This window comes from Polyodon spathula, chromosome 1 (assembly GCF_017654505.1).
Source record: "Polyodon spathula isolate WHYD16114869_AA chromosome 1, ASM1765450v1, whole genome shotgun sequence".
Classification (NCBI taxonomy): Eukaryota; Metazoa; Chordata; class Actinopteri; order Acipenseriformes; family Polyodontidae; genus Polyodon; species Polyodon spathula.
Window position 1 is genome coordinate 29501851 of NC_054534.1, and position 23111 is coordinate 29524961.

The 23111-nt window shown below is 37.9% G+C and overlaps 1 protein-coding gene across 1 annotated transcript in view; it reads right to left on the reverse strand.

Annotated features, from left to right (window-relative positions):
* The window catches only part of LOC121316924 (A disintegrin and metalloproteinase with thrombospondin motifs 6-like), an 86348-nt gene that overhangs the window by 45677 nt on the left and 17560 nt on the right, over window positions 1-23111 (reverse strand). The window contains exons 8-9 of the mRNA XM_041252306.1: window positions 3363-3406; window positions 1131-1236 (exon numbers count right to left, since the gene is read on the reverse strand). Coding sequence (XP_041108240.1) covers window positions 1131-1236; window positions 3363-3406 — 150 coding nt within the window. The remainder of the gene's footprint in view (window positions 1-1130; window positions 1237-3362; window positions 3407-23111) is intronic.

Here is a 23111-nt window from a genome sequence, read left to right on the forward strand (position 1 = left end):
CAAAAACACAAATTAGTTTTAATGCATCTAACATACCTAACCACATCACACAGCTTCAACTTGTTTTTCCAAGACTGACCTTTCTGACATTTGACTCTAGTTTGGTAATATATCAGTACAGCTGAAATCTCTTGTTTTTTTTACATTTCTTACAGAATAGAGGCAGATATGAGACATAATAAAGGAAACTGACATTTTCTTGAACTCTTTGGAAAGCAAATGTAGGGACAAATACCTCCTAATTATTTTCTTCACACTCAGCATGACAAATGCATAAGGTAATTATGCACTTTCACTCTTTCTTGCAAAATAAAAACCTGCAATTTGATGACACTGGCAAGAGGCAGCAAAAAATGTGTAATGCAATCCCAGTTTCACCCAAATTAGGAAACCAACTATAATGACTGTCATATAAACAAAAATCTTTCTTTTTATTATTATTATCTGAAGTGTTACGGTTTGACACTCTCTGTTAATTCCCATTTTATTTCACTAGCATTCATAAATGTTTTGATACTGGAGTGGGTAAATCAAGGCACTTGGTCCATAGCCCAGACTATGTAAATCACTTAAACAATGTATTTTCATTTGTCTTTTCCTTTGAAAGTTAATCAAGTATTAAATTGACTAGTAAACTCCTATTCAGACAGCTAAAAGGGTTTTAGAAACCACAGCTTGTAAATACTTATGGGCAGCACTGTATACTCGGTTTACTCTGCTTGCATTGCATACACAATTTAAAAATTAATTTACACATATAGCTGATAAATAATGTGTGAGTGTTTCTTTGAGTGTGTGTGCATGTGTGTATATTTCTTTTTACTATTGGTACTGCTACTATAGTGTATTATTGCAGTATATGAGTACATGACTTGGTCATGGTAGACCCATACTTGCTAATGCTGTCAAGCAGAAGCCCAAGACTGGGAACGGTGACCTGAAATTTTTGGTATTCCTCCTGAAGAACAACAATGTACAAAAGTGAATGCTGGTAGTTGTATGTCTCCCCACGCGCCCTCCCACCACATCCCCTTTAGTGAACCAAAGAATTCCCAAACGGACACTGCGTCCATCCTGTTATAAATAAATACTGTCGATTTTGTAGGAGCCGTTGGTTTGAGCTCACTCACTTGTGGCCGATCTCGTGTGCAATGGTGAAAGCTGAACCCAGCCCAATGTCTTCATTAATGCTGCAGCTTCTTTCAGGCTCACACATTCCAGCCACAGAGGCCAAGCCTGGATAAACAGGAGGAGACACAAATGGTCAAGCCAAGGTGTTGCAGTATTAAAAGCCCCAGTTATAAGTGTCTGGATTCTTTTTATACCCTCTCTGCACAGAAGGAAGAGTTGGCAAAAGGTTAACTTTCTAAGTCATTTGCAAAATCACTGGGGGGAATTTCACTTTGCCGACTAGACATTAATATTTTTTGAACTACAGTCGTTGCTGGAAAATGTCTAGACTAGGGGTTAGATTTATAAATTTTACTTCTGGTAACTTGGGACCACCTAGTAACTTGAGCCAGAGCTGGGATTTAAAGAAAACGTTTTCTTTTCTCTCTCTTAGAAAAAAAAATGTTTCCGTTTTTTTTTTTTTTTTTTTTTTTTTTTAAATCAGCAACAATTGACAGTGCTTGGGTGAAGATCATAATATTACAACAGATAGCCCCAGCACCTTTTTTTCTTGTTTACTGAGGTGATTTGTTACTGGTAGCCACTTTATATTGGTTGTTTTTTTTTTTTTTTTTTTTTGGGGGGGGGGGGGGGGGGTGGGGGGGGGGGGGGGGGGGGGGGGGGGGGGGGGGGGGGGGGGGGGGGGGGGGGGGGGGGGGGGGGGGGGGGGGGGGGGGGGGGGGGGGGGGGGGGGGGGGGGGGGGGGGGGTTGGGGGGGGGGGGGGGTGTTGATTGTTACCAGTGTAAAACAGCAGTGCTACAGAATTGTTAGCATTTTACTTCCACTGATGGCTTAGCATCAATAATATAGTTTAAGAAATAAGTTGTCAGTTACTTTAGTTATTGAATCAGTCACTTTACTGCTAAGCAGGAAAGTCTGTTGTGAAACCAGCAGCCTTGACTATTGAAGTCAGTTGTTTGGAGCTAGTGCAAGCTGCTGGACTTTTACAAATAGGGACTACTTTCAATAAGATGTTTTTTTTGTTAATGAGAGGTTTTGGAAGAAGTTGCTGTCCTTGGATAACCCTCAGGCATGGGGCTTTGCACACCAGCCACAGATTGGGCAAGGAACACAAACTTGTGGAAAATCTAGGACACTCAGCAGATGCCTGAGTGAGTAAACCCACCAGCAGGATTTGACAAATGTAGCCTGCCTGTCAAGCCACCCCTGGAGTAGCAATATTACTTTCAAGATATATTGTTCCACCTGGAGGGACTCTATAAGATCATTCCTTAATTGTTGATTTCACAGCCTGATATGCACAGAAACAACTTTTTTTATTTGCCAACGATGCTGCTTTTGTTTTTTTGGAGAGGGACTCGAGTACAATGGAGACGGACTGTACGGAAATGATCCCTGAGCTCCCCCTGTAATTACTGACTGCTAAGTCTGAACCATCCAGCAGGCAGGATTTCTGTTGTTGTTGCTGTTTTCCTGCAAAGGCCCAGGAGTGTTTCACATCATTTAAACTTTTAATGACCCTCAAAAATGCAAAGGTTGCATTTAGCCTTGTATCTTTCCTTTAGGAAAACCAAGCAGATCAATGCTCTGGAATTCAGGGACTGGGAGATCACAGTTTTGAAATCCAGTTGTGATACATCTTGAATTAACCATTATGACATGATGGCTAAATACAGTTTGATGAATGGGTAGTATTTGAATATGCCAAGGCATATACAGCAGCACTGGCCTTGGATCAGCACTACTGTTACTGTCACCGCACTGTGGTTACTGATAAAGTGAGGCAGTATGGCCTTGTTTCAATAGCAGGTGGGGGGAGGGAGTGGTGAGGGTCCCTGAATCCCAGCTTAGAGTGGGATTCAGGGACTCTCAAATGTGGTTTGAATAGGTCAGTCTCCACACAGGGTAAACTGATTTTTCCTTGCAAACTAAAATTTTGCAAAAATGAAGCAAGAACTCACTGGAAACAAGAAGAAGTTGCAACAAATGTCTTAAGTACAAGAAGAAATGCTTTCTATTCCCCTCTAGCTATGTAGTTTAAAATGATTAATTACTTCACTGTTGCTTTACATAGTTTTAAAGAGAAGAACACATGTACTGGCTGCATTGTTAAATATGATGCTTTGGTAGCTTTGGGACACAAATTAAAATAATTTAAATTGCTGTGTGATTTTGGTGCACCAGACTTTTGATAATTAATATATCTCTTTGAGTGATCTTTCACACTTACCCAGAGTCCCACATGGTTTGTTTTTGTAAGTGCAGATGTCATATCTGTAAAGGACAGAAAAACAAAAACATGTTAAAAACAAATCTCACCCCTGCTTGTTTTAAAGGGGAGCTGAACTGTGTGCTCTGTTTCCTGATACAGCCCTCACTGTCAGGCCCTGATCGGTACCACTATGTGCAGCCAGCTGGCGTGGCAGCATTTCTCACATTTCCAGCCCTCTGTAAACGGCAGGTAGAAGTGTCCTGGCAGAGCCGTGGCCTCAGGCTAGTGGGACACCTGCCAGTTTTGAAAATAATCAATAAGGTTAAAGTGGATCTTTGTAATTGCTGCCTCACTAAAGCACTTACCTGGGTCACTGAAGAGGTTAGTGCAGTGGTGTGTGCGTGCCACTAACAACTATTTCCCGTCATTGGCTCTTAAGCATTTTTAATCCTAGGTGAACGTTAGGTGGATACATACGAAGCAGTTTTGTTTTATAAGTAGGAATAATTGTGTGATATCGAATTTGCAATTACTGTAATGCTAAATTAGAAGTAACAATTGTGAAAAAAGGGACCACACATACATAACACCAGTTAGGTATTGGCTATACTTCATAAAGCCTTTATCATGTTGTTCCTACATAAGACAAAAAGCAACACAATGCCCAACAGATGTTGTACTTATTGGTATTGTGGTTATGGATGAGGACTATGAGTTATGAGATCCTGTAGTTGGAAACAAGCTAACTGTGTTCACATATAAACAGATGTGTCCCTGATAAGACATTTAATTGAACAATAAAATGCAAACACGTTCTAAAGTTGATATTGTGCATGCAAATTGTATATATGCTATTTTTCCAATGAAAACAAAACTCATTTATCCCAAAGCTGAACTGTATGTATGACAATAACAGAGACTCAATCTTGATAAGCACTTCTTTTTCTCACTGTAATTTGAGTATGCCTCTCTTCCTGTGGATCCGCACACTGACATGCCAGAAAGATGCAATAATAAGCAGCTAATACAAAATTGCTGTTTGCATTTCCAATCTGTGAGTGTTCCATCCCCTGAAGCCTGGATCTCTTGGCCCTGTTACTGTCTGATCATTTCCCTGGAAAAACAGACAGATAAAATGTTCTTACTTGGATTTTGATACAAAATAAATTTCACACGTCTTTGTAATTAAAAGAAGGAATCCTGATTCATGTTTTCTTTAATCCCAAATTAGCCTCTACAAGAGATTGCATCCGTACCCTTCCTCTACACTTGCTCCTCTTTCAGCCCCCGGGCTCAACGGAACTTGAAAAGAATTTAGAATGTAGACGACCAAAAAACAATGACAACTTAGTGCTGTTTGACTGCACTTTTTAAATTTGGAATCCTTAACAGCAAGAACACAAAACACTGAAAGGGGTTTACAGTAACCTTAGAAGAAAACACACACTTCCACAAGACATATAAATATCAGCTATAAGTGGAGACTCATTCAAAATTGACATTAAATGATGCCAGTTCAGGAGAACTTTATGAGAGTCGCAGTTACAAATGATAGCTCTAATCGATATGACAGTAACACACAGTATGATCAAGGTTACACACATGTGCAAAGTCATTTAAACAATATACTGAAAAATGTGCTGGCAAAAGGTATAAGACAGTGTTTTATACACTGGGTCACTATAATATAAGTAGATGTCTTTCAGCTGTCAGAGGCCTGGTATATATAAAAAGTAAATAACCATGCAGGCTCTAGTCCAGTTGCCCCTGGGCTCAAAATATTAGCAATTTGTAAGACCAGTTGTTTCCATTCTGGAAACTGGTGAAACCATCAGTGCCGAACGGAGAGCACTGAAAGATTCATTTTCCACGGGGGGATACACCTACATTAAGCAGAAGTACGGTACAGGAACTGTGAACAGACATGGGAGTGGTTGAGAGCCTGTTACAACAGCTTGGCAAGACACGATAACAAAACGTCTGGAAAATGTTTGCAGAAGATGTCACTGCAACCTTGTAAAATTAAAAAAAAAAAAAAAAAAAGATCAGAAAGTATTTGTATTTGGGAGTAAGTCAGCAGATTTTTTTCTTCTTCTCACCTGGTGATGTGGTCAGTACTTTTAAACATGGCTAGAGATTTAAAACAAAAATTATAAAAAAAACCTGGAGACTGAGCAAGAAACAGCAAGGAACTGTACAGTGTGAGCATAACAGTTCTTATGCCCTTGTGATGCTGCTGTTTCAATCCAGCGACTGCCCCCGCCCTGGGAAAATGCTTCCAGTGCTGCTCGTCATTAGTAGCAACCCCAACAGTGTGTATTGAGGACGCCCCAACTCATTTCACATAGACCGAGAAGACTTCAAACTGAAATTATTTTCAGATCATTAATGACCTGACTCACCTCCTTCCCAAAAGTGAATTCTAATATTGTCTTCTAGGTAGTGTAGCCCAGAGGAGGAAAAAGAGGAAATCTGGCATGGTGATCTGTGATGTGCAGATGTGTTCTGTTAACGCATTATTTATTTTGCATATTTTATCTGTTTTGCCTCTTTGTAAGTAGCCTGCAAATATAAAGCAATGGTATCATGAAAAAAGTAGATCACCATGATCCATATTCAGGTAGAAATATGATTTAGTCATACATATGATAAGACTGTCTCCACACAGTATAGCCCCATATTCAGATACTCGCAATATCTTGTGAATTTTGCTATTACCAATTGGTTCTGTTTTGCATGTAAAAATGTAGCATAAATCCAGACTAACTGATGGACAGTTAAAATACCACATGAAAACAGTCAAATGTCCTCTTTCTTTCCTAAACAGCTGTTTTATAACAAAAAAATTGGAAGTGTTTTTCAGTTTTGAAACTTGTCTCTATGTTTTTAGTTCAAGGTTAAAGCAAGTAGTGGAAGAAAAATCAATACAGCCATCCAAAGGTACATAATGCTAACCATGACCAAGCTCTGATGCAACCTTTATTAGTTAAACCCTCCCTTTATTTTGAAGTGAACCACATTCTGAACCCTCTTGCTTCAATATAGTGAAACACATCATAGCTTGTATTAGACGAGATGATGAAAACCAGACAGTTGAAATATGTGTCTACTGGACAGAAAAAAGTGAATTTGTATTTCGGGCCTAATGCACTAAACGGTGGTAAATGACCTGAAATACTGCATGGTAAGAGAAACCCATACTGCTCATAAAAAGGAAGGTGTGACCGCCCTATTCACTACCATAATAATATGCACAAATAAGGCAAGCTAAATGATTCATTTGACCAGTGACCAAGGAGGCAGCAGCCGGCACCAGCTACATCTTCAGTGGGTCTTCGTAGGATGAGGGGAGGCGGCCCGGTGTTACGCAGATTTCTGTATCTCCATAGAATTCTGTATCCCCTTAGATTTGACGCTTACATAGATCAAGACCGCTATACATTTTTAATAAAATGAAAATGTGTTTTAAAAGAAAAATACAGTTTTATAAGGTTAGTTTTAATCAAGGGCTTCGTGTATTGAGCAATGCAGGAGGCTGAGTGTACTGTTGAAAATCAGTGGTGTTAAATGCGCTGTTTTTATTTTGCTACAGAATTAGTTTGGTCGTTTTTAATATTTGTTGCAAACTGCAGCAGAACTCAATGGCAGTGCTTGAGATAGAGTGACCAGATAGCAAGAGTGAAAAATCGGGACACTTTCAGTTGGTAAGGGGAGGAAAGAAACCTTGTGAACTACTGCACAACGCAAGCGACACAAACATACGTATCTTTCTTCAGTAGACAGGCTTTTTTTATTCCTTCGCCTTCCTGTGTGCATTGCACTTAGGCAAAAACAAAAACTTAGAGAAATGTAATTAAAAAAGTTAACTTTCTTGTTTACTGTTCAGATGACAATGATGTTTTAATCAGCCTATCAGTGTGTCTGTACTGGCTTTTCTGTGACCCGCTGTACTGTACTTAGCAGGTGGGACAAAGTCAGTGCTGCATTGTTTTGATTTAGGTTGCTAAAATCTAAGAACACAGTGGGAATCAGGCACAGGAATATCACGCATCCACATCCAGTTTTGAAAAACTGTATCTGCACAGGCATGGAATCACACGGGGATACAGAATTCTGCGTAACACCAAGAATTGGTCTCTTTTAAAGAGATTGAATTGTGCAGTTTCTTTTTTTTCTTTTAAGAAACTAACCTTCCAGCTGTTTATCTGGCAAATTCGATGTGCTGCACAGACAAGTCACAAAAATACTAATGTTTTCAGGGTCGAAATAATTCAGTGTAATTTATGTCTTAAAAAGAGCACAACTGTCTTTTGGTCGTTTTGGCAGTACAACATCAAAATGGAAAAAATACAGTAATTACATCATGGGGTTTTATACAGCACTGTCCATTCCTACAATGCATCTTGCATTGAGAAAGCAACATGTTTGGAATCGGAATAAAGGAAATTATTACGTAATACAGTTCATGCGCAGTCATCTTTTAGTAAGTTGCATTTTCAGAATCATTTCATTATGTACACTATTAAAACACCGTATGTTAAAATATTGCCCTCTTAATCCACAAAACCAACAAAATACATCCAATGTAACCTATATTTGACATTTTATTGGTAGTGTTCTGTGGAACACGGGCACTCGTTTATCCTGGAAAAAATTAAATACAGTACCTGAAAGCGGATATACGCGTTTATCATGTTTCCCACACAGCACTACTTGTGGTCTGCTCTATTTATATTGTGATTTAGACAGACACCACCTGGTTTCAATAAGCGGTAAACTTAACACGTACCGAGACACTTAGGAAAGTTAGCACCTTTAAGTAAATATGTTTTTTATACCAAGTCCCTCCCTCGCGGTACTATCGGAAAGAATTTGAATACATTTCCATGGATTGCCATTATTAATTGTATGTACATGACTCACACGCGGTATCTTTTTCCATGTGATTCATTTTGAGTGCAAAGTCATTTGCCGCTGGTTAGTGAAAATAGCAGGTGTACAAAGCACGCAGTAACGAGTTTACTGTGTGGTAAACTGCTTACCACTGTTTAGTGCATGAGGCCCTAAAAATCCTAGGTTTTTCAACTCCCTCTCTTTTACAAGAGAACCCAACTTATATCCATTTTTTTTTTAAGAGTAGACAAGTGAGGCAAAATTTATTTTAATGGTGTTAGGTTATTTGATAAGTTGGTTTCAAGACCCATTATGATATCTGGCTCGATGATCCATGTACAGTAACTCCTGGAAGAGACTTGTCTGTAGCTCTTTGGTGACACTGACCTTTTAGGCCCACTAGCAGCTATGCTTACAGGCACGACAGCAATCCATCATGCCCAAGGTAAAATGCATCATGACGTCACCTCATCGAACTTCTGGACTAACCTGTGGACTTCAGAATAACAGAATATCCTCACCTGGGCCTGGTCCAAAACAAAAGCGTGGACTTGTGTGATGGGCCAAATTAAAGCCAAAAAAATAGAATTTGGACAGCACACCAGTGGAATTATTTGACATCAGTTCAAACACAGAGTAAGTTTTAGTCACAGCAAGAAGATTTTAGAGCCTGTTAACATTTTTACATCTAAAAGAATCACAGAATATAGCTTCAGATGATAACTAGTGTAATAAGAATAAACAATAATGCATTGTTTTATTTTAATGTTTTCCAGATGTCATTTGTGTAATGATGGATCCAGCGCCAATGGAATGACACACTAGAATAAGGTCAGGCCAGGAGTTTTTCCATTGTACCCCAACCTCACTGGCATTTAGTGAACACAGAACATGTTTATCATGCATGTCCTGATTCAAACTATTTTCAACCCAGACCAACTTCAATGGGTGTTCTTCTCCAACAAAGGAATTTCCCTAAATGTGTACAGAGATTGAAAATGCACAATCATGTCTTTTTTTTATACTCACAAGGAGATTTATAAACCAATAAACCATCTGTGAAACAAACCCCCCACCAGAAAGCCTAATATAAAAGGTTGTTGTGCTTTTAAGGCACATCATCCTTACAAATGGATGAGTAATCCCATTAGCTGGAAGGTTTTTAATTTATTAAAACTTGACAGGCATAACAAATTAACTTTTAGTTGTGTGGCTGACATCCAAAAAACTTGTCTATAAATCATGGGCACTGGAACTAGGGGTGCTGGGGGTGTGGTAGCACCCCCGGCTTTGCATGGCTTCCATTATATACAGGAGTTACAGTTTTGTGAAATGGCTTTCAGCACCCCCACTTTAAAATGTGTTCCAGTGCCACTGCTGGAAATGGCCTCTGTCTAATTCCTTACATAATTCTATTTATTTTGATTTGCTTTTCAATTTCCCCAACATTCATCATCTGATTACTGTGTTACAATCAAAACAATAATATTGTTTACAGAAGAACAACAATGTGCTTTTCAATGCTGTTGGATTTTCAACAATGCCACACACATGGTGTTCATATAGAAAAAATGGAATGTACAGGGATGCAAATTAACTGTAGGTTAAACAAACAAAATACATGTCAGTAAAAAAAGGAACAGTGAAGGTATACTGCAGTGTGATGGAAATGACTTATCAGTCAGTACATAACTTGTGTTATTTGAAGTGATGAATACCATGATTTGCTACAAGGGATGTACTGAAAATGTTACACTAACCCAGGGATTCCACTTTAATTATGGTAACTCAATTCTTTTTTTTTTTTAAAGTACCAAATACAGAGTTATCATAGAGTATATACCTGATAGTGATCTGAACCAGGCCTTACTCAACACTTTTTAACAGTATCTTCTAAACACTGCACTCTTTTGTCTTGTATCAAAACTTGTATCTCCAAAAGGAATATAAACTTGCAGGACAGTGAGTGAATTTTATGTTAACTATCCTTGTTCCTCATACATGCAGATGGAGGTTTTCCCTGGGTAGGGAGAACTGGAATCTATGAAATCCAGAATAGCTGGGTCAGCAGCATCTGCTGAACTACGAACACCACTGACTAAATAATTTTGCTTCATAATTACAAACAGAAAAGGGCTGGCAACCTACATGCTGAATTTCACTATTTTAACTGATGGGCTTATTTCAACTTTTCTCATTTAATTTTTTTGTTTAATGGACCATCAATCGTGCTCTTCCAAGTTCCTATAACTGGCTTGGCTAGCACTGGCTTGGTGAATGCAAGTCAAGAGGTACATGTTTGTCTTCAGCGTTCTAAGTTAATTGTTTATAAGGTCTTAGAGGGAGTACATTGTGATGATGTTGACTGATAGACTGGTTTGTTTGGGCTTTTTTATCTGGTCCCTGGAAGTTGACCATTCGGAAATATCAGAAATCGTGTTTGAGCGACCACAAGCTACCCTGAGACCAGTGCTTTACAAGGCCCCTTGGCAGAAGCTAACACCTTACAGAGGGCTCCACATTCCTGAAGAACAGCTGTTCTCCTCTATGACAATATAGAGCAGCATTCCTCACATCCCCACAAATATAAAGGTCTGAACATAAACTCAAAACATTACTGCTGCATGTAAATTCACTTACATTTGTCACCTGGTTACTATGCATTTGTATACGTCACATAACTTCCTAATGTAGTTTGGTTTTAGTTCAAGTGACGGTAGACTATTTCCTGACAAGCTTCCAATCACCTGAACTGTGCTCAGTACAGTAAGAATGAGGAGGTTCGTAACAAAAGCTGAGGACCCACAGATAATATTGTCCTCCATGCAATTAAGTACTTTATTATCACAATAAGGGTAACATTTGTCATTGCAACAGGTTTATCTGTCACATACCTTAGAAGAGTTTCTGACCTTGTTTGTCAAATCTAAATTTACCCATGCTTACTGTAAACCTTTTCGTTTGGTCAATTTAGTTTGATCAGTTACACTAAAACATTTGCAGACAATACAGTAAGGTTACTCCTTCAGCTTTCGAGACTTAACTATTACAACAGTCTATCTAACCGGTAATGACCACTGTGTCAGACAATGGTTAATGGTTAACTTGACCACAATATACATTTTTATATGGTGCAGTCTCCGTTTTTCAAAAGCTTGCCATGCCTTAATTAAGGACATGGCTTTAACATCAGTGTTATTTATGAGATAGTTAGCAATTAAAAGCATTATTGATATTCAGGTCCACACAGTCTGAAAAAGGTCTGCAATGTGAACTAAAGATCAGAACCTTGGCACAAAACATTGGTGCTTGTAGACAGTAATAATATATACAACTGCTCAAATTACTGGTCTCCCAAGCCCTGTAGTTTTCTAATTGTGAAGCCTAGCTCGGGGCAGTTACAAAGTCCTTTTTTTTAATGTTCTATTTAATGAATGTCAAGGGCTGAGAAATGTGCTGGAAATTCCTTCTTATGAAGAACAAAAAAAAAAAAATTTACAACACCACAGGACATGTAATGAAATGGAAATTCAGCTTGTGAGTCTTGGAAAGTTCCTCACGTTGAAAGGCGCTGCTTATCAAAGGGTGAAGGCTTTTCAGGGCAGCTGATATATTTTTTTATTATCAGTTTAAAGGGAAAAATGAAACCGTCCCGGATTCATATGTTCCTTTCCATCTCTGGAACAGTCCTATCTAACTTTAACAGCCACCCATTAAATCTCATGAACCATATCCTGCAGTTAATGGCCTGTTAAGATTTTAAAGCTTCTGTACTTCAACTATAAATCCCTTCCCTCTTGTGCAGCTGGAAAGACACACTTACCTAGGCAGACCTGCCGCTTTAAATTAAATGTGAATTGTTCCAGTCAGCTGAGAGAGTTTAGCGACCTCATTTTCCATGGCTAAAGATCTGTGTTAGTAGCAACGCATCACTGCCCAGTGCATTAGAGTAAAGCAACTGGATTAAATAATTAAACTGTGGTTTTAAATTTAGAATAGCTCATTTGACAGCTGCATTATGTTCGCCTGACAACTGAATGGTAAACATGTAAAAGGCTGCTGAATGTGAGAATGGATCTAATTGGGTACCTTGCCGAAAACTGTATTACACTGGAAAAAAAAAAAAAAATATATATATATATATATATATATATATATATATATATATATATATATATATATATATATATATATACACACACACACACATACACTGTATATTACAGTATATAAAAATATAACTATATCAATAGCTATATCAATAGCTATAACATCAGTCCTTTGATAGTCATGTCGTTAGCTGAAACCATAAACAGTTTTAGGACCTGTCACTCAGAAACAACTATCTATAATATTAAATTAACCTTCATTCCTGGCCAATTGTCTCTGTTTTGTGCTATGAACAGCAAATCTGATTCCTTGAAGTAAAACACCTTGTCAGTCAAACTCCTGAAGAAGGACCATTCATTACCCTTCAGTCAGCAGCACTCAGGACTTATGTGGTCTGTTTTTCTACTCAAAGGATTAGGTTGGTATCCTATTACCACCTCTAATACCTTTTCATTATGTGTATATACACACAAATACATATATATATATAATATGATATTGTGCAAATCAGTGCAGCAGTTTGGCTACAATATATAGCTACTGGTTGTTCCTGTCTGTTATCAATTAGTCAAACTACAAATACATTTAGATTAGTGGTATTCAAACTTTTTTAACATGAGCCCTCCTTTTAAATGTCCATAACTTTTTGCCTCCCCCCAATATATGCAATAATATTAATAATATCTAATCATAACAATAACCACAGCACACTCAGACTCAAAGCTCATCACAAAATAACTTCAGATAAACTACATTTAGGTTTAAAAAGTATTGGATAGAAACTTACCAATTTAATGAGAAGGATGTCCCTGTTTTTCTGCTGACAATATGTCAATTTGTGGAGAAATCTTCGAAACGGAAAGCCTGAGGTTGTCTTCTACTTCAAGTCTCGATCTGTATTTCGTCTTGAGCACAGCCAATGCTGAAAATCCGACTTCACACAAGAGGAGCCGAATGGCAAAAAAGCTTTGATAGTGTGTTTTTCAAGGGTTCTGTCACTCTGCAGTTCAGTCAATTCTGGACATCATTTGAAAGATGTGCGAATGTGAGAAACGCCAACGAGAAACACTTGCATATTCCAGTCATCCTGGGGTGCGACACTTTATGGAAAATATTTCCATAAAACTGGCTCCGAGGTAGGTCAAATGATTCCTGATGGGATCAACAACGCTGGATATGTCCAATTCTGTCTCCTCGATAATGTCACTCAACAACGAGAATGGGATGCTCCCGGCCTCAATCTTTGTTTTCCACAGTTCAACCTTTCTTTTGGACGCAGAGATTTTGTGAGTCAAGTCGAACTTTGTGCTTTTGGCACCTTGCAATGAAAGATTCAATGAGTTCATTTTATCAAAAATATCAGCATGGTAGGCTAGAAGTGTAAGCCAGTGGGGATCACACAGCGTGTCTGCGTTACTGTACTTGATGTCCAAAAGAAAAATTCTCACCTCGTTTTTCAGTTCATAAAGGCATTGTAACACCTTTCCTCAGGACAGCCATCTAACCTCGGTGTGCATTAACAGGACTGTTGCTCGGCTCCCATGTCGGCACAAACAAGCGTGATTTTGTAGGCTGTGCCTTAATAAAGTAATAACAGCAATATTACTAAATAACAGCAGCATACAACACATCACTGAGTTCTTGCTCCATATTTTGAGTCTTGAGAGCTTCATGGTATACAAAGCAGTGGTTCCACAACACATGGGGTTCGATCTCAAGCACTTTTGCTTTCAAACCTCCTCTCATCCATCATAGAAGGGGCTCAGTCAGTGCAGATTGCAACGCATGCTTCCCACTTCAGTTGGTTGTCATTAAAGAAGTTGTTGAGGATGTTGAACAATTCACGTCCAGTCGCACTCGCTTTTATTGATTTGCAATTGATTTCATGAATGTACCTCACATAAGCAATTAAATGAGCCTCCTTTGCTACGTTTCTGCCATTGCTTCATCCAATTGGACTGCGAATTCAGAGGCTTGTAATCGTGTAATAAGTTGCTCATGGACATTCTCGGACATATATGAGATTCGACGACCAATGCAATGTGATAGGAGACTTGATATGAGGCTTTCAAAGCACTTGCTGCAGTGTATGCAGCATTTTTTTATTTTGCTTTTTTGTTGATTGATTTCTTGTAATTTGCCAAGAGTTGCTGCAAACATAACACAGAGAGGCCTTACTTCTCCACTTACTATAATGGAAGTAAATCCAAAATCCAAGTATGCTTCATCATACTTTCTTGTCTTTGTCGATCTTTTACCAGATCAAGTGCAGTGGATTCGGGCTTTTGCTTTGGTACAGTGCCTTTCGAGATCAGGAATCGATCCATTTTCGCAGCCAACTAACAATAGCTTTCTCCTGTTAACAGACTCCTGATCTCCAGCTAGTATGTACTGCACAAATGCCATAGACAAAAAATGGGTTTACATGCATGTGATCCAGAAAGCAGAAAACAATAAATTACTAAAATGTGAAAGACTGTTATATTATGACAATTATGCAATAATGGATTTCATTTATTTTGAGGTGCTTAAGTGTTTTTAAATGGGTTAAATATTGTGCCATTAGGTATATCTGATTATTACAAATGTAGACAGTTTGAATAGCACTGATTTAGATGGTACTGAAAACAGCAAACTCAGTTCCCCGTTATGCTTTTGTTATCTAGGATTTAACTGCAAAGGGCAGGCTTTTAAATCGAGAAAAAAAAATCAATACATACGACACATACCGAGACAGCTGGACAGACATATTTAGACTATACAAAGAGACTGACGGACATGTTTAAAGCGATACGCTCAAGTGGTCTTCCAGTTTGTATCAATGAAGGCAATCCCTGGCTGGGCTGCACCAGTACACCTGTGTCTTCTCGGTTCCCATCTGGTGGGCAACCTGTTCCCTTATTACTAAGGATGTATCCACAAGACTCTTGCCCACAAGCTTTTAGACCCCAAACCAGACGTAATGGAGCATGTACGTTTGTAACCACCCTTACAAGACAGTATGGTGTACTTGAGCGCTATTATCATCTAAAAAAATATCCTTAGAAGTAAAGTGTCCAAGAGGTAACCATCTATAAAACACATTCTTCATTTTACCAGTTAGGACAACCTGAGAACAGAAAGTAATTTACAGCAGTGACCTGGGGAATAAGGAAGGGTATGATAGCAGGGTTTCATCTGCGTCCATTTTTTATCTAAATGGACGAAATCTCAAATGTTCTTCTACTTCCCTTTAAATCTTTTAGGGCTTTCAGTCCTTTGTGACAAAAAAAGAGATGCAATTCACTGCATAGCTGAACATTCCTCTGCCTTTTCAGTAGCAGCTCTTCAGCTTAGCATTAAGTACAAAGGATGAACAGTAGGGTCTTGTTTTGAAAGAATTTGCATTGCATGCCTAAACCAATTTGAAAACATACAATTTGCGAAGTTTACAAAGCCTTCTTTTCAATAGAATTACAGTGCGTTTAGAGGAGGGATCGGGACCTTTAAGAAACTCTGAATCACTTGCATTGCATCTGTTGATTAGCTCATCAAGTAGATCCTGAATAATAATAATAATAATAATAATGATGATTTAAAAAAAAAACAACAACAACTTCCCCTTTCCCTTTGTAATTTCTTTCCAGGGTATCATTAGTCATAAATGAAAGTATAAACTTTCACACAGTTAAGAATCGCTTACATAAACTGTCTGAAATTTCCACTCCTTTAGAAGTATGTTATTCCTCCATTTCAAAGCACTTATCCTAGGCACATTCGCTTCTTGGGCGATGAGTCTTTTACCAAAAGCTTTCTAGTACTGTCACCAACTTTTAGGCATATCTATGTTTTCATGGAATTGTTCTAAAATATTTGGCAACTTCTATAAAATACATTTTTTTTAAATCCACTAAACTTCCTGTTAAAGGACTTATTTTATAACAACATACCTGTAATTAAGCAAAACAATACACCTTTGGTTAGTTCCCAGCGTTTCTCTTTTTTAATTTAATAAAACAAGCAATTGTCTTTGGCTCAGTTTTCTCCAAGCTAGTTTAAAACTACTCCATGCCCAATCATTCTCATGTCCAATTGCTCTCTTATTCTTTGAGATTGTATGTATATTTACTTATTCAATCCAACGTCTAAGCATACCAGGATGGTTCACAAGCAAAGGTAGCTTTAAATTGCTTCCCCACCTATGTGCTAACCTGTTATGTGTGCATCCACTCTTAGAACACTTGTACTGCTTTTGTATCTAATGTCTGCACCCACACACATTAATGGCTGTCATATGCTGTTCTACATCTACGTATTGATATTCTGTAAAGATCTATATTGTGATTGCTAAGCAAACATGGCCAAGATCCTCCCTTTATTAACTGTCAGAAGGATCCGCTCCTGTTTCAAAGTCTCTTCAGTAACTCTGAACTGAATCCCAGGTCAGAGGTCACAGGTAGGGAGCCATTCTTTTGTAAAAGAGATCCCGTTTCTCGGGATGTGATTAAAAGACAAATGAAAAGTGTAGGGCCACTCAGGGTCATCATTCTTCAAGCAGCAAAGCAATAAATGTCAGGATATCCCATAAACTACGCTGTCAAGGTTAGAAAAACCTGAATGAAGACCTGTTTGGTCCACTGGCCTCTTGATGTCTACATTCCTCTGGGCGGAAAGGTCTTTCAACTTAACAATCATTAACTTTTTAACTTAACTCAACCAATAGCTGCTATCGGTGTCAATGCCGGGATGTGGCTAAGTGCTGTCTGAAAAGACCCATAATGCTCACACTGTAGTTTCTGGACATATTTTACAATGAGACTTCCTGTTGATGGCAGCACAAGAGACGAGTACGTAGTTCTTACACCACAGGGTCTTGTATCATAACCACTTAAAGTAATTGAGCAAAAGATATACTGTGCAAGAGAAAACTGCAAAAAAAGGGCAGCTCAAATGTTCGACTAAAAAAAACGGCCGATTTGAAGAAATAAATGTTCACAAAGAATTTCCTGTTGATAATTTACAAGGAATGTATTAGGAACATCAGTGCATATAACAGTTATTAACAATATAAGCCGTGTATGACTCAGTAAAGGCACATGAAGAAAGGCTATGATAATGTAAGTCTACCAATAAGAACATGTCTTAAAAATATTGCACAACAGTGAATACAGCCTCTTTTTCCACACAGGCAGATGTGTAATCTTAAGACAAACTGCCCACTACCCACACCCATAGCTGTCTACCATAAACCTCAAAGCACAGGGGGAGGGATATGGAATTAAACCCAGAATCGTCACGTCTAAAATACAGAAGTCTATCAAGAGGGCTAATGATCCCTTCACCACTGTTCAGTTCAACAGACATCCATCAGAAAAAATAGGCTCTGTTCACATTCAATGGGATGCTTGCCTCCCACCAATTTAGCACAATATTTTGTACCAGACTTCCACATATTCAACACAAAGCTTCTGGAAACAGTTCCCTAGGTTGCAGAAGTGCTACTTGACAGCAATAGCTCACCAGAAGCATCTAAATTGACTTCTGAACTGGCTTAAGCGACCCTTGTTGCATAAAGAATGAGGCGTAATGTGCCTGATGGACTGGAAGTAAACAAAGGAAAACTGCAGATTTATTCTCATGACCCAGCAATCAGTAAGACCCAAGTGTAAATGTACTCTAAGTACATAACATTATAGTGAAACTGGAGGGGTTAAAAGTGGTCCCTGCTGGTTGACTCTTTTAACTCAATCAGTGGAGTTGCTGACATCAGTCCCCTAAATCTGCTGTTTGAATCCTGCCTGTGGCATTGCTCAAATACTATGCTACCATACTAATAGATGTTTAAACCTTATCTTAAACGTATTTACTTTTTGTTTGTTTGCCCTTAGTGCATCCATCCATCCATCCATTATCATTAATCGCTTAATCCTTTACAGGGTCGCAGTTGTCCTTAGTGCATTTATATGTAAAATAATGTAAAACTGACTATTGAGATTATAGATTAATTGAGACAACTCTGCCCCTTCTGAGGTGGTTTTCATTTTAGTAGAAGCCAGGCTCTAGGCATGTCACAGGCCAGCTGTTGGAAGATAAAACTCGCCTGTGTATTTTTCTGCTCTCATCTCATATCTGTGTTAGTTCACTGTAAATGCTGTTACTGCTCATGTCAGAGCCTTTTTTTGTGTTTAGCAGTTTTGTAGTGGGAAGAATTAAAGGGACCATTGAGAATTGTTGCCATCCTTGTTTTGAGCCACACAGTCATTAATTGCAGTCATCAGCAGTCATGTTATCTTATCAGCTCCCATCATAAATAACTGGTGTCTACCAGTCTCTCAAACTCTATGCAGTGAATTTGGAGGAGCACCTAACTATACTGTTTTAAAAAGGTATAAATTATTTTACACATTGCAGTCAGCAAATGCATCTAGACACCTAGCCCTAAGCCATGAAAAGTCAAAACTGCTTAATTGATTGCTTGCTCACAAAATGGGGCGCCCCTTCCTTTAACACATGCTATTTTGTCTGCCTGCAGAATAACTCCATTCCTTTCCCCTTCTTGGTGCTGCTTCATAAAACACAGGAAAGAAGAAAAAATGCTAAATGGACCTAACTACAGAAATGTAAACATAACTCAGAATCTATCAGTGTACTAGGAGGCACATTACAGGAACGTAACAAAACCATTCTGGTCTGTCAACGCCAACCTGTAAAGTCTTATTTTCAAAAACACAAGAGTTTGGCAAGCTCCAGTTCACCGCAATAGCCATTTATAACAACAACAACAACAACAGCAACAATACAAAGTCCTCGTTAGGTGTTGATTCAAAGGCAGCCAAAACAAGAATTGTAAGGCACTCCTCCTGTTTTTAAGTATACTGTGTTACGCCAATAATTTTCAATGCAGTGGGAAGTCAGGGCTCAAAATTAATGCCGACTATGCGGCAATTGCCGTGGGTGCCCTTCTTAATTGCCACAATGCCCCTCGAAATGTTGTCTATTCACAGAGATTATGGCCGCAGTGCCCTTTTAGCTTCAGCAATGAGAGAGACGCCTGTATTAGGAAGTGTTTGGGATTTGCATGCTCAAGTCGCACCAATTCCACACACAACACTTGTGTCAATATTTCTGAATGCGCTATGACGTTGTCTTGTAAAGGAAAAAATGTTCTAAACTGAAGTGCAAGAGGGATGATAACAATCTGACTGAATACAAATGCCTGGAAGTCCAGTGGTGTTGTATTAACACGAGCAGAATAAGGTAACCCCAGATTCCAGCAGCAACTGTGATGATGACCAAGTGAACGTGAGTACTGTTTTGTAGAAATGTTGCTTAAAATAAAACAAAGCATTCACGAAATTTAGAACAATAACAGTGAAAAACATAAATTGAAATACACTTAAGGTCTGTGTGTTGCACCGAAAATCTAAAATAAAGAAAATAAAAACGCAGCAAAAAGGTTAATAATTAAAAAAAACTTAAAAAAAAAAAAATGAAGTAAAAAGGTTACCATATCAAGATGAAAAATAAAAGTTGCGAACTCAATCGTAGTGTATCTGCAGCTACTTCATATGTATTAGAGTCTGAGCATGATTTCATTGCAACTTGTCTAGTTGCACCATATCTCTTGACCAGCCAAAGAAGCAGGCATGGTCATTTTAGGCGTTACCATAATGGGTTTTTCACTGAAGCAGGGTCAGTTGCTGCAGGTAAAACTGAGCTTATTTCTCACTGACCATTTTAAGAATGGTGACTGCAGAACATATATAAATACTTGGGACTGTAATTAGGTTGATTGCAGTAGAAAAACTGCCACTCGTTAAACTTAGCTTTCAGGTTGTGGTAATGAAGAAGCATGGTTTGGAAATATCTAAATATATATGATATTGTGTTTACTGTGGTGTATTTATTGTCATAAATAACAGAACATGCTCACTGAAACTTGTTTTTTACTGAAACAATAAATGGTTACATGTACAGTAAAAAAAAAACTGTCACTGTTCACATGCGCTCAGACCAGGATTCCACTAAGTCAGGGTTGGTTCATACTTCTGTTGCAGATGAATGAGATATGTCAGGTACTGACAGCTATAAAGCTGTGCACTCCTACCACGCAGCAGTTACATTTTTCAACATTATCCGACCCCATGCGATTTCAGGTGGCAGATGCATGAGAAAAGGCTGTACAACTTTCCAAAAAAGAAGCACATCGCAATAGTATGGATGACAGCATTCCGACCTGTAGCACAGGTTCGGAGACCCTCTACTCCAGTAGGAAACTGAAATATGAACCAACCCTTACACTGAGCATGCGAGCTGCAGCATGCTATTCCCCACATCACAACTGTACACAATTGGGAGCTGCTGTCACCAATTCCAGACACTTGCAAAATATCTAAAACATAAAATGCTGAGTTCATTGCAGTCATCAGCTGCATAGTCTACATATTCAACTGAATAAGACAACAAATAAGTGATTACAGACATTAAGTTAAGTTAGTTGTAGTATCACTTTAGTGTCTTAAGAAGTTGCTGTGTTTTAAGCAGTTGAACATGGTAGCAACCAACTTGCTCCTAAGGTGGCACCCAACAATTGGATTTGGTATCCTTTTTTTTTTTTTTGGCCTAAGTTACTGGCTCCTAAGTCAAAAAGTTAGTCTAGGGACCTGTCTAGGCTGCTGGTTGACCTAACAAACAGCATTTTCGAATACATAGTTATTATTAAGTTAAACTGTGTTTTTTTGTTCCTGTGGCCAATGATTAGCTTTATATATGAATCCTAAGTAAAATTAAACAACACCCTACACTTTGATCTTTTTCTTGCCAATGTTTGAGCTCTGGGAAGGGTTAGGAAACGTATTGATCTGAGTAGGCAAGCAGGCTTTCAAAGCCTGGATTAAAATCCAATTGAAACAAAAAGAACTCAAATGGACACCACAGACAAAACAGTTCTCTAATAATCTAAAAGACTATAGTTTTAATATTTAAGCTATACCACTTATAGATCAATTGCATTTTTTCTAAGCTAATATGCTCTTCACTTGCTCTCATGAAAAAATCGGTTTTCCACACAATCATCTATCCGTGTATTCATTTCTATGATAAGGAAGGACTTTTTAAGGAATGTCCTTTTAAATGATCTTTGTTCTTGCAGACAGCAGCAAACAGCAACATAGTTTGAACTACAAATTATATTGGAAATGAAAAATACTTCAATTCAGCTTTTTTTTTTTTTTTTAAATTATAGAAATGTTCCAAATTCATTATTTTATCATTTTAAAAAGCACCAGTATAAAGTAAACATATAAGGATATGATTTGAAATACTCTTTGACAGCTGTCCATGTTTTAATAAAAGATCAGAGCCTCCATCTATTATCCTGCAGCAGCCTAAGTGAAATTAAATTCCATCCTTTTTTAACAAGTGCAATTTGTGAATTATCAATTGAATAAAAAAAAAAAACACTGTGGTTAGTCCAAACTGATTTACATTAATGATCTGTTTTATAGCTTTCTGAACTAGGTGTAAAATAATGGTTATAAATGGACTCTTTTGCTCCTCTTTTCAGATGAAAATTGGGCCTCACAGCAGGTGCACTGAGATAATGAGATTCATTGGAGTGACAAGGCCAGTGATAAAAAAAAAAAAAAATTAGAAAATAGCATTTTGGAGCTAAACTAAAAAATAAATAAATAAATAAATAAAAGTGGAGCTTAGAAAAATTAGCACACAAGCAAAGCAACTGAAAATCAGCCCATTATTCATTATTTGGTAACTTTAAATAAGCATCTTCGTAACTGTTTTGATCCTGTCAAGTAATAAATATAGCTTTCTAAGTGCCCCATTAATACTTGTACTTCAACTGAATGTTAAGGTATTACAAGCACTTCAAAACACACTGAATGAAAAGCTCAAGACAACCTGTGAAGGATAGATGTGGTCAGTTCTATTGAATACAGTATCCTGTAAATTATTACCAAGTGTTCTAATTAACTAACACTTTAAAAAAGTGGTCCTGCCAAGAAAATGTGCATTATAAGAGTGATGATCAATGACAGTTTTATTATAATACTGAAAGTAAGTTTAGAGGTGTTTTACTAATAATAAAGGACTTTAGGTTTTATGCAGTTGATCTAAAATAGCAGCAAATCTAAAAGTTGTCATTAAACATTAATTAAAATATAACCTTCCTTTTTGATACTTTTGCAGACATCACTATGACAGTAATTTGCACTCAGTGAAGAGTGTTTGATTTTAAAACACTTGGGTCCTTTAATAATTATTTAGAAAGTGAGAATATAGCCCTCCGCAGGGTTCTTCGACGTGCAACTTTTAAATTCCATGGTTTTTATGTTGTCATTATTTAGGATTACCTGTTCTTCACTAAAAAGGCAGATCAGTTCTCTAAATCTCTTTGTATTGCTGGCTACTTCTGTCAAGTACCAAGAGCAACTGTAAAACACTCCAAGTGAATTTGACATGCAGTTCATAAAGGTTGATGTTCATGTTCATGTACCATAAAGGCATTTATAAAATTGAAAAAAGAACGAGCAATGAGGTTCCCCAACAGATTTTGAAGCCATTATGTACTACCGTCTGGGGTGCATGTAATTCAGTACGCAGAGCGCCATCTCTCTGTGGTTACACTTTCAAGTTTCAACTACAACAATACATGCCAGCCTAGTATTGTGATCAACTGAATCGTCTACAACTCTGGTGGGTGAAGCTGAAGCTATTATTTGTAGACTGTGCTACGGACTTTCACGATCAAGTAGTCAACAAATTATT